The sequence below is a fragment of the Ursus arctos genome, unplaced genomic scaffold, assembly GCF_023065955.2.
Source record: "Ursus arctos isolate Adak ecotype North America unplaced genomic scaffold, UrsArc2.0 scaffold_2, whole genome shotgun sequence".
Taxonomy (NCBI): domain Eukaryota; kingdom Metazoa; phylum Chordata; class Mammalia; order Carnivora; family Ursidae; genus Ursus; species Ursus arctos.
In genome coordinates, this window is record NW_026622874.1 from 23,137,902 (window position 1) to 23,153,829 (window position 15,928).

At 35.0% G+C, this 15,928-nt stretch overlaps 1 protein-coding gene across 9 annotated transcripts in view; it reads right to left on the reverse strand.

The window, feature by feature from the left end:
- SMG7 (SMG7 nonsense mediated mRNA decay factor) overlaps positions 1–15,928 on the reverse strand; it is an 87,452-nt gene that overhangs the window by 38,138 nt on the left and 33,386 nt on the right. For 4 of the 9 annotated variants that reach the window (XM_048225019.2, XM_048225015.2, XM_048225016.2 and 1 more), the window contains exon 1: positions 12,870–13,007. The exons of 4 other annotated variants lie outside the window; for them this stretch is intronic. In XM_048225019.2, coding sequence (XP_048080976.1) covers positions 12,870–12,985 — 116 coding nt within the window. In that variant the 5' untranslated portion in view covers positions 12,986–13,007. Of the gene's footprint in view, positions 1–11,326; positions 11,375–12,869; positions 13,008–15,928 lie in introns of those variants that run through there. One more of the 9 variants, XM_057314866.1, reaches the window with a different exon arrangement.

The following is a 15,928-nucleotide window of genomic DNA, read 5'->3' on the forward strand; positions in this document are numbered from 1 at the left end:
TTGATTTCTGACCTCCTCATAAGGCTAGCCATATCTAACAATGATAGATGAAGGCTATTCCTATTTTATGTTCTCAAAGCACTCATTTTTTCTTCATAGTACATATCATAGATTTTAAGAATGCTCACCATCATAACCTATTAGCACAAGTGCCTAGCATACAGTAGGCATCCAGTAAATATCTTTAAAGTGAAGAAAGGAAAAAAGTATGATCATGTTCATATACTCTAAAAAGGTATGTATATAAACTTATGAGATTTCCATGTCTTTCTTTTCTTAAGATTTTATTTGAGAAAGAGGGAGTGAGCGCGTGCGCATGCCCACGAGGGAGAGAGAGAGAGAGAGAGAGAGAGCGAGCACAGGTGAGGGGCAGAGGGAGAAGCAGACTCCCCACTGAGCAGGAAGCCCGACGCTGGACTCAATCCCAGGACTCTGAGATCATGATCTGAGCCGAGGTCAGATGCTTAACCAACTGAGCCATCCAGGTACCCCAAGATTTCCATGTCTAAAAACCAAATATGACATAAAAGCTAGAGAATAATCAGAGATTCTAAAATTTTTACTGTAAATGTTACGTACTTAATATCAGTTGTGAATTTTAGTTTCGTCAAAACATAAACTGTATGTCTCAATTGTAACATCACTGCAAATTGTGCTACTCAATATAACCTAGCTTCACTGTTTGCTTTGGGTGTTAAACTTCTGCCATTAAAATAAATGAATAAACAAACAACTTTCACAAAGTTTGTTGGGTTATACCATTAAAACCTAAGATCATAAAATTTAACAAAGAAGACCATATATCCTGCATAAGATGTTACATACGAACCTAATACCAACCACAAATCAAAAACCAGTAATACCCAAAGAATAAAGAGAAAGGAATACAAGTATATCACTAAAAAAAAAAAAAAAAAAGCCAGCAAACCATGAAAGAGAGCAAGAAAAGGATAAGAGAAAAACTATGAAAACAACCACAAAACAAGTAACAAAATGGCAATAAATATGTATCTAGCAGTAACTACTTCGAATGTAAATAAATTAAATACTCCAAACAAAAGACACAGGGTAACCGAGTGAATAAAAAAACAAGACCCACCTACATGCTGCCTATAAGAGAGACTCATTTCAGACCTAAAAACACCTGCAGATTGGAAGTGCAGGGATGGAGAAATGTTTATCATACAGATGAGCGTCAAAAGAAAGCCAGGGTAGCAATACTTGTATCAGACAAAAGAGATTTTAAAACAAAAACTATAACAAGAGACAAAGAATGACATTATATAATAATAAAAGGGACAATCCAACAAGATATAACAATTGTAATTATTTATACACCCAACATGGGAGCACCCCCATACATAAAACCGTTAATAGCAAACATAAAGGAATTAATCAGTAGTAATACAGTAATAGTAAGGGACATTAACATTTACGGTAATAGACAAATCATCCAACCAAAAAATCAACAAGGAAAAGGTGTTCTGAATGACCCACTGGACCAGATGGATTTAACAGATATACTCAGAACATTTCACCCTAAAATGGAATACACATTCTTTTCAAGTGCACATGGAACATTCTCCAAAACAGATCACATATTAGGCCATAAAACAAGTCTCAACAAATTCAAAAAGATCGAAGTCATACCGTGCATCTTTTTTGACCACAACGCTATGAAAGTAGAAAACAACCACAAAAAAAATCTGGGAAGAGCACAAATACATGGAGGTTAAATAACATGCTACTAAACAATGAATGGGTCAATCAAGAAATCAAAGAAGAAATAAAAAAATTACCTGGAAACAAATGAAAATGAAAATACAATGGTCCAAAATCTTTGGGATGCAGCAAAAGCAGTCCTAAGAGGGAAGTTTATGGTAATACAGGCCTACTTCAAGAAACTAGAAAAATCTCAAATAAACAACCTAACCTTACAGTTACAGAATCTAGAAAAAGAACAACAAAACTCAAAACCAGCAAAAGGAAGGAAATAATAAAGATTAAAGCAGTATTGAATATATATAGAAACTTAAAAAACCCAATAGAACAGACCAATAATACCAAGAGCCGGTTCTTTGAAAAGATCAACAAAACTGATAAACCTCTAGCTAGACTCAACAACAACAAAAAAAAGAGGACTCATATAAACAAAATCACTAATGAAAGAAGAGAAATTACAACCAACACCACAGAAATACAAACAATTGTAAGAGATAGTATGAAAAATTATATGCCAATAAATTGGAAATAATGGTTAATTCCTGGAAACATATAACCTACCAAACTGAAGAAGAAAGAGAAAATTTGAACAGACTGAGATTACCAGCAAAGAAACAGACTCAATAATAATTTAAAAAAAACCTCCCAACAAACAAAAGTCCAGGACCAGATAGCTTCACAGGAGAATTCTACCAAACATTTGAGAAGTTAACACCTATTCTTCTCAAACTATTCCAAAAAGTACAAGAAGGAAAACTTCCCAAATTCATTCTATTTGAAATCCCCAAATTCATTCATTCTATTCATTCCTGATACCATAACCAAATAAAGACACAAAAAAGGAGAACTACAGGCCAATATCTCTAATGAACATAGATGCAACAATCCTCAACAAAATACTAGCAAAACCAAATCCAACAATACATTAAGAAAATCATTCATCACAATCAAGTGGGATTTATTCTTGGGATGCAAGGGTGGTTCAATATTCACAAATCAATTAATGTGATACATCACATCAATAAGAAAAAGGATAAATACCATATGATCATTTCAACAGATGCAGAAAAAGATCTGACAAAGTATAACATCGATTCATGACAAAAAACCCTCAACAAAGTAGGTTGAGAGGGAAAATGCCTCAACATAATAAAGGCCATATAGTAAAAACTCACAGTGAACATGTTCAATGGGAAAATATGAGTGCCTTTTCCTAAGGCCAGGAACAAGACAAGGATGTCTACTCTCACCACTTTTATTCAACATAGCACTGGAAGTCCTAGCCACAGCAATCAGACAACAAAAGAAATAAAAGGCATCCAAATTGGTAAGAAGAAGTAAAACTCTCATTGTTTGCAGACATGATGCTATATATAGAAAACCCTAAAGACTCCACGAAAAAACTCCTAGAACTGACAAATGAATTCATTAAAGTTTCAGGATACAAAATCAATACATGGAAACCCGTTTTATTTCTACACACTAATAATGAAGCAGCAAAAAGAGAAATTAAGAAAACAATCCCATTCACAATTGCACCAAAATAATAAAATACCTAAAAATAAACTTAACCAAAGAGGTGAGAAAAACCTGTACTCTGAAAACTATCAAGCATTAATGAAAGAAATTGAAGATGACACAAAGAAATGGAAAGGCAGTCCATGCTCATTGATTGGAAGAAAAAATATTGTTAAAATGTTTGTACTACCCAAAGCAATCTAGAGATTTAATGCAATCCCTATCAAAATACCAACAATATTTTTCATAGAATTAGAACAATCCTAAAATTTGTATGGAACCACAAAAGACCCCAAATAGCCAAAGCAATCTTGAAAAAGAAAAACAAAACTGGAGGTATCAAAATTCCAGATTTCAAGATATACTACAAAGCTGCAGTAATCAAAACAGTATGGTACTGGCACAAAAAACAGACACAGATCAACAGAACAGAATAGAAAACCCAGAAATAAACCCACAATTATATGGTCAATTAATCTTCAACAAAGGAGGAAAGAATACACAATTTCTCTTCAACAAATGGTGTTGGGAAACACCAATACCAGAACAATGAAGCTGGCCAGCTTCCTTATACCATACACAAAAATGAATTCAAAATAGATTAAAGACCTAAATGTGAGACCTAAAACCACAAAAATCCCAGAAGATGGCACAGGCAGTAATTTCTCCTACATCTGCCACAGCAACATTTTTCTAGATATAGCTTCTGAGGTGAGGGAAATAAAAGCAAAAATAAATTGTATTGGTACTACATCAAAATAAAAAGCTTCTGCACAGCGAAGAAAACAATCAACAAAACTAAAAGACAACCTACTGAATGGAAAAAGATATCTGCAAATGTCGTATCTAATACAGGGTTAGTATCCAAAATATATAGAGAACTTAATTCAACACTCAAAAACCAAATCATCCAATTAAAAAATGGGCAGATGACATGAACAGACATTTCTTCAAAGAAGACATACAGATGGTCATCAGACACATAAAAAGATGCTCAATACACCCCTTATTAGGGAAATGCAAATCAAAATCACAATGAGATATTACCTCACATATTTCAGAATGGCTAAAATCAAAAACACAAGAAATAACAAGTGTTGGCAACAATGTGGAGAAAAAGGAACCCTCTTGCACTGTTGGTGGTAATGCAAACTGGTGCAGCCACTGTGGAAAACAATATGGAGGTTCCTCAAAAAGTTAAAAAAAAAAAAAAGAACTACCTTATAATTCAATAATCGCACTACTGGGTATTTATCCAAAAAAATACAAAAACGCTAATTCAAAAGGATATATGTACCCCTCTGTTTATTATAGCATTATTTACAAAAGCCAAATTATGGAAGCAGTCCAAGTGTCTACTGATACATGAATGGAGAAAGAAGATGTAGTATAATATATAATGGCATATTATTATTCAGCCATAAAAAGAACAAAATCTTAGCATTTGCAACAACATGGATGGAGCTAGAGAGTATAATGCTAAGCGAAGTAAGTCAGTCATAGAAAGACAAATACCATATGATTTCACTCACATGTGGAATTTAAGAAACAAAACAAATGAGCAAAGGAAAAAAAAAAAAAAGAGCAAGACAAACCAAGAAAGAGACTGTTAACTATAGAGAACTGATGGTCACCAGAGGGGAGGTAGATGGGGGGATAGGTGAAATAGGTGATAGGGGTTAAGAATACACTGATGATGAGCACTGAGTAATGTACAGAAGTGTTGAATCACTATATTGTATACCTGAAACTAAAACAATCTATGTTAACTATATTAGAATTAAAATAAAAACTTAAAAAAAAAAAAAGAAGAATGCCATATATCCTATCCTACCCATGTCAAAACAACACACCCCTCCAAAAAAAAAAAAAAAAAAATCTTGCTGGAGCATTATTTGAGCCTTATACTGAGAAAGCCAGTGCTAATTATGCATCTTTACTAGACTCAACGTTTTCATTGTGTCCCTGAGCTGCAAAGTTACAAAGGATGTATGTTACTATGTTCCCATATATTAGTTAAAAAATTCATACAAGTATATACAAGATATCTTATACTTAGAATTATGTGTCTAAAGGTTGTTTTCTCATTCCAAGCAAGATTTCCTTATAAAAATGAACAAATATCATTTCAGTATGCTAACATCTGCCTAGTGAGAATACCAACTTCCTGTCAAAGATTTTATTGAGCATATAATAGGAACCATTTACAAATAATCTGCTTCCTCTATAGGCTGTCAGTTAGAGAAGATAATGTAAGTCTAATAATGTCTCTTGTAAATCTAGCCAATTCTGCAGCAGGCTTCCATTGATAAAGATCAAAATTTTACTTTATATTTTTACATACCATAATCTAAGAATTTTTTTAAAAACTAAAAATTGAAGCACTAACAAAAGTGCAAAAATGTCATAAAAACTATCTGACATAAATGTTAAAAGCATTCTGAAATTCGAGGACTCGGTATGACAAGAGTAGAGGTGCTCATTCTCTGTATTGTTTGTTCTCTCCTTGATTCTGAAGGAGACACATTAATGATGAAAATAATCTTGCTAAATTGAACTGATGAAAAGATAGCTAAATGAAAAATTCACATAACCACATGAAGCTATCTATCATTATTCCTCTTCTATAAACAAGGAAATTGAAGCTCTGAAATGTGAAATAATTTGTTCACAGTCACAAAGCAATTAGGTACAATTAAGTACAAACTTAGTTCTTTCCTACTCCAAAATCTAGTCATTTCTACTTTTTTCAAATTAGAATTTTAAAAATCATGATTTAAAAAGCTAACACAGATTCTGTCAACTAAACACTAACATTTAAGTCACCTAGCCTAAAGTAAGAGATTTGTTGAAACAGAAAATAAATTCCACCTGAGATTTTTAATCAAAAAGACCACAGGAAGTAAAATTCATATTCTATTACAGTGGTCAGCCTATGGGTGAAATTCCTTCCTTTACTCTGAATCTATTTTCATAAATAAATTTAACTGGAACACAGTCAAGCCCCTTCATTTGTGTACTGTCTATGCCTGCTTTCTGCTACAAGGGCACAGCTGAGTAGTTGAGACAATGACCACATGGCCCACCAAGCCTCAAATATTTATTATCTGGCTCCTTTACAGTAAACTTTGCCTCTCCTGCTCTAGGGAGTACTTGATCAAAAAAGAGAAGTAAAGTATCGGTAAGTTCCCAAACCAAATAGTTTTCCCATATGGGGAACCATCAATAATAGTTTCCTCAGAGTAAAGATCTATTTTTATTAATGTAGTAATCTTACCACAAAAAGAACCATATTAAAAAATACAGTGTCATGTAACAAACAATGAAGTTCCTATGTGTAGGTCATGCTATTCTTTTTTGATGGACTTAAATCTATAAACTGTTTAAAACCCTGTTAGGGTTTATATACTATTATCTACTAACTCTTCCTTTTTCCTGTGTACCAAAAATACCCATTTAGACAGGTGAGAGGATTAAACTGAGAATCATCATCTCACAAGACGATGAATCCCTACCCCCCACTACACAATTTTTTTCTTTCCTTTTTCTTTTTATCTTTTTTTTGGGGGGGGTCAGAGGGAGAGAGAGAATCTTAAGTAGGTGCCAAGCCCAATACGCAGAGCCCGACACCAGCTATAATCCCACGACCCTGAGATCATGAACTGAGCTGAAATCAAGAGTAGGACGCTTAACTGACTGAGCCACCCAGGTGCCCCACAATTTTCTTTTTTTTAATAGTGTATGATATACAGGAAATCAAATCAATAGATATGTGATCTTACAGCAACTGCTTTTATAAATATTAATACATAACTGGCTGATTATTTCATAAAGAAAAACTACTACACCTCAACTGACCTACTGGTTTTAAGCCAATAATGTTAAAGTTTAATCTTACAGTTTATAGCCAATGCTTATATAAAGAGAGAAAGTTTTTAAATGTTTTCTCTGGGTAGAAGATTTTGGAAACATGAGTTTCTTTTTATTCTTACTTTAAGCTGAAGGAATTAATGAAAACAATGAATGAACCAAGAATTCAAAAATGAAAAATCATCATGTCTTCAATAATAAAATAGCACTATTAAATAGTTATGAAATATAAAGCTTTCAAAATATTAAATACATTGTGTCACTTCTTTATAAGAGAAATTAAGCACTTCTATCAAGCAATAAAAAAGTCATTAAAAGGCTGAATAAAATCTAAAACATTCAGTGATAAACAATGCATTGAAAGCTAACAACCTGAAAGGATATTCTTGGAGACAACATGATCATCAAAATCTATAAATATATCCAATGTATTCTAATGCACTAGGTACTGAAACAGCCAATACTATATATAGTTCTTACTACTGTCAGACACTGTTCTAAGGGCTTTACATAAATTATTTAATCCATATTATGAACTATTATTACCCCCACTTTACAGATGAAGAAACCCATGGAAATAGAGGTTAAGTAATACATCCTAGGTCATCAAGTTAGTAAGCAATAAAGGTAGCATTTGAACTCCTCAATCAGTTCGATTCCAGAGCCTAACTCCTTACCACTATATCATAGTTTCTCTTACACAAGACAACAAGGAAAAAAAAAAAAATCTGGAACGTTTGATAGTAATAACCCACAGAACTAGGGCTTTCAATATTTAAATATTTTGCAATAATTTTTTATAATGTCATTAGAGAAAAAATACTAAAATTCATGTTTATCTTCTTTAACAAATATCTTGATTATACACAGCATTTACATAACAATGCAAGGTAACATATATAGAGTAATCATTCTTAACACACATTAAGGTTTGTGGTTTAAAATATAAGATATCCCCAAGGGTGCCTGGGTGGTTCAGTCGGTGAAGCATCTGACTCTTGATTTCAGCTCAGGTAATGGTCTCAGGGTCCTAGGATCAAGCCCCGCAGGGAGTCTGCTTGAGATTCTCTCTCCCTCTCCCTCTGTTCCTCCCCCCATGTGCTCTCTCTCTCTCTAAAATGAATAAATTTTTATAAAAATTAAATAAATAAAATATAAGGTATCTCCAAAACAGGGGAAGACACAGTGGAAGATTCCCTCTACCTGAAACTTCCAAGCCCATTTCTTCTATGAGCAGAACACAGGAAAATGACCCAACATTTTCTAATCTCACAGTTGCTAAAGAAAGGTGAATCAGCTTCTTTTGTTTCGGGAGGTGAGGCTAGAATATTTTTTTTAGAAAAAAATTTTTTGAAAAGCAGGTTTTATTTCAAGTTAATTTGTTTGCTTATTTTCATAGAGTACTAAGGAGTACTTGGGATAACAAAAGTATTCATCAATTATAATCATAAATATAATAACCTAATCATAATTATTTGTGCAAAACAGTAGGCCAGATACTGTAAGTGAGTGTGAGCCTACACATGCATGCACAGAAATACACAATCTATAGATCTCTAAGACATCACCAAGTCTCATGGTATTAATCAAAAATAAATAAATAAATCGTATCACTCTACTGTTGAATTTCACATAGAAAAGAACACCTAGGGAAGACGCTGCTCCTGAAGGAGCTCTTCTCAGTAAGGGATAACAAAAACACTAATTTGTTCTCTCTCTATGGCACTTTACAGTTTGTCATGAATTTTCAAGTCTCCTGACATTATTCAATGCTCTATATTACAACATTTATTCTACAGTTTCTATTATTTGAAAATGTGTATCTAGTTTTATTAAGGGACAGGCCTGGTCTGGAAATATCAAAGGTAAGAAGGAATTCTTCTTCCAGGCCGAGAAAGTAGCACAATAATAAGAGCTAAGCTAAGTCAGTGAAGGTGGGAGACTGGAACATAAAATATAAGGTAGAAAGCCACAGGAGATGAGCTGGAGACCAAGGCAGAGAGCAGACTGTGAGAGTCTGCATGACACATTAAAGAGCTCAGATTCTGTCTTTTAAGTAATAGGAAACCAGGGCTGAGTTTTAAGTAGGAGCACAGCATTGTCAGAATTTTATTTTTAAAAGATTACAACAACATGCATGAAAGATGGATTTTAAAAGGGCCAAGACTGGAAGGGAGGAAATGACAATACAGATGGACAAAAAACCTAGATTCAAAAAATACCTGGAAGTAAAATTAGTGGAAGGAAAGCTAAAGCAGAGAAAACAGTCCAAATCATTCCATTTGTTAGCTTGGATAGCTGGGTATATGAGAAAACAGAGGTGCAGAAGCAGGAAACTTAGAGATAAGTGTCAAGCACAGAGGAGCCATCAAGACTAGGGGTATAGTACTGGAGTGACCAGGACGTTGGTGATAGTTAAAACCATAAGAGAAAATGTAATTGCCCAGATGGCAGAAGGGAGAAGCTAGCTTTCAATGATTTTTTTTTTTTTTTTTTTTTAGTATAGGTGACACACAATGCTACATTAGTTTTGGGTGTATAACACAGTGATTCAACAACTCTATCTGTTATGCTATGCTCACAAGTGTACCTACAGTCACTATATAACACTATTACAATACCACTGACCAGATTCCCTATGTTGTACCTTTTATTCTTGTGACTTATTCATTCCATTACTGGAAGTCTGTATCTCTCTCTCTCTCCCCTTCACCCATTTTGCCTGTTCCCCCATCCCTTTTTCTTCTGGCAACCATCTATTTATAGGTCTGATTCTGCTTTTTGTTTATTCATTTGTTTTTTGGTTGTTTTTTTTTTTTTTTTTTGGATTCCACATGTAAGTGAAATCACATGGTTCCTTGGTTCCTCAAAAACTGAAAACAGAAATACCATATAATCCAATTCCTACTGAGTATGTATCCAAAGAAAATTAAAACACTAATTCAAAAAGATGTATGTACCCTATGTTTATTGCATCATTATTTACAACAGCTAAGATATGGAAGCAACCCAAGTGTCCATCCATAGATGAAGGGATAAAGATGTAGCATGTATACACAATGGAAGATCATGCAGCCACACAAAGGATGAGATCTTGCTGTGTGCAACAAAATGGATGGACCTAGAGTGTATCATGCTAAGTGAAGTCAGACAGAGAAAGACCTATATTCATTCTTAAGGGGCAGATAACTATAAGGACTGGAAAGCGGGTTGGATTTGGTGAAATAAGGGTCAATGATAGCCCTGCCAGAAAAGAGACAATGTCCAATTGCAGGGGACTAGGGAACAAATAAGAAAGAGAAGTTTAGGGGAGCCTGGATGGCTCAGATGTTTAAGCATCCCACTCTTGATCTCTGCTCAGGTCATGATCTCAGGGTCATGAGACTGAGCCCCAAGTCAGGCTCCACGCTGAGTGCAGTGCCTGCTTAAGACGCTCTCTCTCCCTCTGACACTCATCCTGCTTGCACAGGCTCTCTCTTCCTCTCTCAAAAAGAAGGGGGGGGAGAGAACTTTAGTTCAATTAAAATGCTAGGCAGTGAGGAAAAAGGGAAGAGGGCCATGATAAAGAGAAGTTTCTTTTTTATAATGGTAGAGACTTAAACATGTTTAAAATGAAGAAATGAAGCTAGGAGAATGGAATAGGTTGAAGACCTAAGAAAGTGAGAACAAAACTGACAGAGCATGGTTCTGGAAGATATGGAAGGAAATGAGAATATGATTAATAAGACAGGAGGCAAGACTATCTTTGAAAAAGAGGCAGGATGAAATTGGAGGGAGGTAAGTTTAGATGGAAATGTGCTAGAAGAATCTGGGAGTAGTGTGGCGTGAAGAGATGTCAAGAGAATTCACAGCTACACTCACTGCTTCACTTCAGAGATAAAGTAGGAGATCAGATCAGTGTCTGAACATAAGAGGTAGATAAACTGAAGAGAATGGTGAATATCTGGGATAATTACAAAATGAATAGGAAAGGAAGCCTTACCAAAGGTGAAGAAAATAACTGAGAAAAAGTTATGCGGGCCATATGGATTAGACATGAGGGAGAGGACAGTGTTCAGGGCTATATCCCTAACACCTAGAATAATGTCTGGTATATGGTAGCTATTTACTAAAATTTTGTTGAATTAATGAATGGTAAAATGCACACAAAGAAGAGGCAATTTTCTTTAACAAAAAGTGATACAGAATAAAAAAAGTCTAAATGTGGGTTTCCTACATATTGGTAGTGGTACACTGGAGCTTCTTTCCAAGACACTTCAATTTCCTCATCTGTAAAACAGGGAAACAAACTCCCTTTCAGAGTTGCTATAAGAAATAAACAAAACAATCAGTAAGTTACATAAAGAACATAAGTGAAAACTCCAAGAGGGGGACTGTAATCTGATTATAACACCAACACTTCAGTGACCACCAAATTACTTTTGCTAATCTGGTTCCTGACACAGGATCCTTTCTGAAGCAGAACACAGGGTTGAAGAAAACAACATTCCAAGATGGGGGTCAAAAATCCTGTCATCTACTACCATATAATGCTAAAGGACAATAGAAAGAGAAACTGTTTACACGTCATGATGACAAGTTCTTAGTATGTACAGAAAATGAAACCAGAGATAGATACATCAAAGTTGCAAAATAGTTTCTTTTTTTGCTTCTCTCCAAATAGTTTTGATTACATAACTTAAACAAATACATTTTAAATACTGGACCTGATAACAGATGAAGCAAATTATAAAATACAGAAATGTTACAATAATGGGCTATAGACTCTAAACTCCTCTGTTAAGAATTAACTAATAGCCTAATGATAATAGAGTTTGATCATTTAGTATTTGCTAGGTCCCGTTTACATGCTTTCGTATTTTATTAAATCTTTAAATCACGCAACAAATCTATCAGGTGAGTAGTAAGTTTATCCCCATTTTGCTGACAAGGAAACAGAGGCACAGAGTGGTTAAACAACTCGCCCAAAGTCACACAACTAGGAAGTGGCAGAGCTTAGGTTCCACCTATAGTCTGGTTCCAGAGTTCTTAAGCACTGCACAGTAAAGCAAGGCTTCTGGAATAGCCCGGCTATAGCTGTCATTGTCATGGTATCAACTTCTAGGGGCAACTATCGCTTCTCATTTAAAAGCCATATCTCTGAGATCAGATACCTTCACACATTCTGTCAATGTAACTGTCATTACAAGCTGCTGTGATAACAGTTTCTAAATCACCATGTGGTTAGAGAGGGCTTCTCTAGCGTGCAATCATGTACCTATTTCTATAGGCATCTGGGAGGCTGGACTGTATCCAGGCAGACACAGAGAACTAAGTTAAGAGATGATGCTCCCTGCGCTCAAATGAATTGTTATATATAGAACCGAAAACACAGGAATTTTCATACTAAAGGACAACCTATAAGATATATCACATGTCCCTACACTTATCATGAATATTCAGAGACCTCATAAACATAAAAATGTCTTAGACTTACATTAGTAAATGTTTTAAAAATTTCCTTCAACTACAAGATATAAATGCTCATGACAAAGTAAACATATGCCAAAGTTCTCATGAAGCCACATAAGTAAAAAAAAAAAAAACAAAACAAAACTTAGCATTCCCATCTCCCATCTCCCATCTCCCATCCTGGCCAATAGCAAATGCTTCACAAAGTCTCTAATTCTTCCATTAGCACTCATAGAATATGCATACTTTAACATACATCTCTAAAAGGAATACAAACATGTAGAAATCCCTTGTAATTTTTATCCTACCTAATATTACTTGATTTCAGATGCTCCTCTGATTTCAAGTTTCCGGTCCTCATCTGGGACTTAAATGAAACGTTTTCTCCCACAATGACTATCTGCAAGAACATCCAATTTCTCATAAGGTAGAATGGTTTAAGACATTCTAGATAGAGGAGAGGAGGAAAATATGAGTTAACCCACAATAACAGAGAACTCCTTTGAAAAATAATTAAATTATTTTCTCTTTATTTGAAGTGATTTAATGTCAAAGGCAAATGAAAAATACTTTTTTCTTTCTGTATTAAGTTTCTTAGAATACACATCTTAAAATGCTATTTTGCGTATTTCTAACATTCTAGTTTTAGATCAAAGTATTGTCTAATCTCCCTCTCTGAAAGCTGACTGGTCTCTATAGGGCAAACAAATACTAGTTACCCAGCAGGGTTTTTGTCGTTCCAAGCTGAGAGTGCCCTACAGAACACAGTACCAGATGGTTGGTCCAAACTAGACTGTTTACCAACAGAAAAACATGTAAAGCAATTAAACCACAATTATAGGTGGTATGAATGATGTTTAAATTCTAAGATCAGCTAAAAAATGTCAGGTTTTTAGATCTTTATTCACTCACTGAACAATGATTTAGTCATGTCTATGTACCAGATACAGTGTGAAGGACTGGGTATACAATGATGAACAAAACAAATATGGTCCCTGCCATGGATTTTAAAGTATAATGTGGACACTGATCCACAAGGAAGGAGGAGGCAATAAAGGGTAGTGGTTAAAAGCAAGGGCCTGTGTGTCACACTGTCTGCACTTAATGGCATGCTGGGAGTAAGTCAAGCCACAGAAAATCATAGCAAAATTTCTTAGGGACATCAATGTAACTCAAAGATTTGAACAAAGTAAATATTATCGGCTGCTGATAATTGCTTACATTTCCAATTACTGTGTGGCAGATTCTGTGCTAAATGTTCTATATGCATGATCTCAAAGAATGGGAATATAATGTAATAGTTAAGCGTCTTGTATTCAGACTGTGCATTCAAACCAAGCTCTGCCAACAACTAGCTGTGTAACCTTAGGAAAATCACTTCTCTATGCCCCAGTTTTGTTAGAAGTAAGGAGATAAATAAATGTACCTACCTCATTGAGATGTTTTGAGGATTAAATGAGGTAATAGAAATAAAGCACTTAGGACTGTTCCTCAGTATGCCCTCAGAAAATATTAGCTGTTTTGTCACTGTTATCAGTATAGTTATTAGTCTTCCCAACAATCCTAAGATGTGTTATTATTCTCATTCTATAAATTAGGAAATTGAAGCTAAGAACTCACACTAATCAATTCTAGAATAAAAGACAAAGTTATTTATAATATTTAACAACAAAACACCAGTCTTAAGAGAAATTTCAAACATGCAGGAGGTCCATGTGGACTTTGTCCCCTTACTTCAAAAGCATGTATTCAATCTCCAACGACTTTAGTTGTACTTTACTGAAGACTGAGAAAATACCATATGATAAAACCCAAGCTCCTTAGCAGAGCATGTGAGGTCCCACAGCTCCCCACTTAATACTTTATGACCTAATAAAACTAAATTACTTTCAGTTCTTAGCTATTTTATTCCTCAGTATCTGTACTCATGCTCTTTCACTCAACCTGGAATGCCCTCCTTCTTCCCTCCTTGTCTGGTTAACCCCTTCTCTTATTTAAAACTCTTCTATATGAGGGCTTTGGCATGGCCAAGCACTCCCAGCACATCTTAACGCCCGCCTGTATGTCAGCACTCAGCACTATTATGAAGTTATTTCCTCCACTAGAGGCTGTCCTGTGCAACTTTGTATACCTGGTGCCTAACTATGCCTGCCAGACTAACGAGTATCAAGTAAATTTATGTTAGTTTGGACTACACAGTCTCTCAAAAGGCCAAGACACTAAAAATTCAAAGTTTCTCAAAACTGACAGTAGTCTTGAAAGTCTTGCTGGAAAACAATTTCAAAGGTTTTTTATCTGATAACCAGGAACAACATACTTCCTTCTAGTTCAGATAATCTACCATTTTATACAGTCAGTTAGAGAAGTCCATGATCATTTACCTGGCTATCTGAAATTCAGATTGTTTTCTGCACACTGGGATCTATATAGTACATACAATACACTACATATTTCTACAGAAATACAAAATTTGAGGGGCGCCCGGGTAGCTTAGTTGGTTAAGCATCTGACTCTTGATTTCAGCTCAGGCCATGACCTCAGGGTCCTGGGATCAAGCCTGGAGTCAGGCTCTGCGCTCAGCGTGGAGTCTGCTTGTCCCTCGTCCCCTGCCCTTGCTCCTACATTCGTGGGCTCTCTCTCAAATAAATAAATCTTTAAAAAAAAAAAAAAAAAGGAATATAAAATTTGAAACCTCAACGGAATATGGATAAATTCAATAACCCAAGTGAGTAAAACAAGTAATTCAGAGTAAGGCTGACTGAATTTAAATTGAAAAAAGAAATTTAGATTAACCCATCAACAATTGGAAGACCATTTCCCCCTCACCTCAATTTTTATATTAGATGAGGTATGCCAAAACAACGGTTTTCAACTCTACCGAACCCAATGCCTTTGGAGAAAAAAAAAAAAAAACCGCTTTCTATGTAACAACCCTGTACCTTCTAGAAATAAAATACAAGATTATATTACACTATTTATTTAATACAGTAAAAATGAAAACTAAATGCCTTTTAGATTAAAAAAAGGGAAAAATAAAGGAAGGCAATTTTTTAAAAAAGATTTTTATTTGTGAGAGAGAGAGAGAGAGCGTGCGAGCATGAGTGGGAGGGGCAGAGGAAGAGGGAGACAGAACCTCAAGCAGACTCAGCACTAAGCACAGAGCCCTATGTAGGGCTTCATCTCACAATGCTGAGATCACAACCTGAGCTGAAACTGAGAGAGTAGGATGCTCAATGGACTATGACACCCAGGTGCCCAAAAGAAAAGCAATTTTTAATAAAATTAGCATCTGAATATATAAATGATCAGGTAAGACTACCTTTGAAGACATAATGAAGTAAATGCTTGCACATACTTATAATGGTAA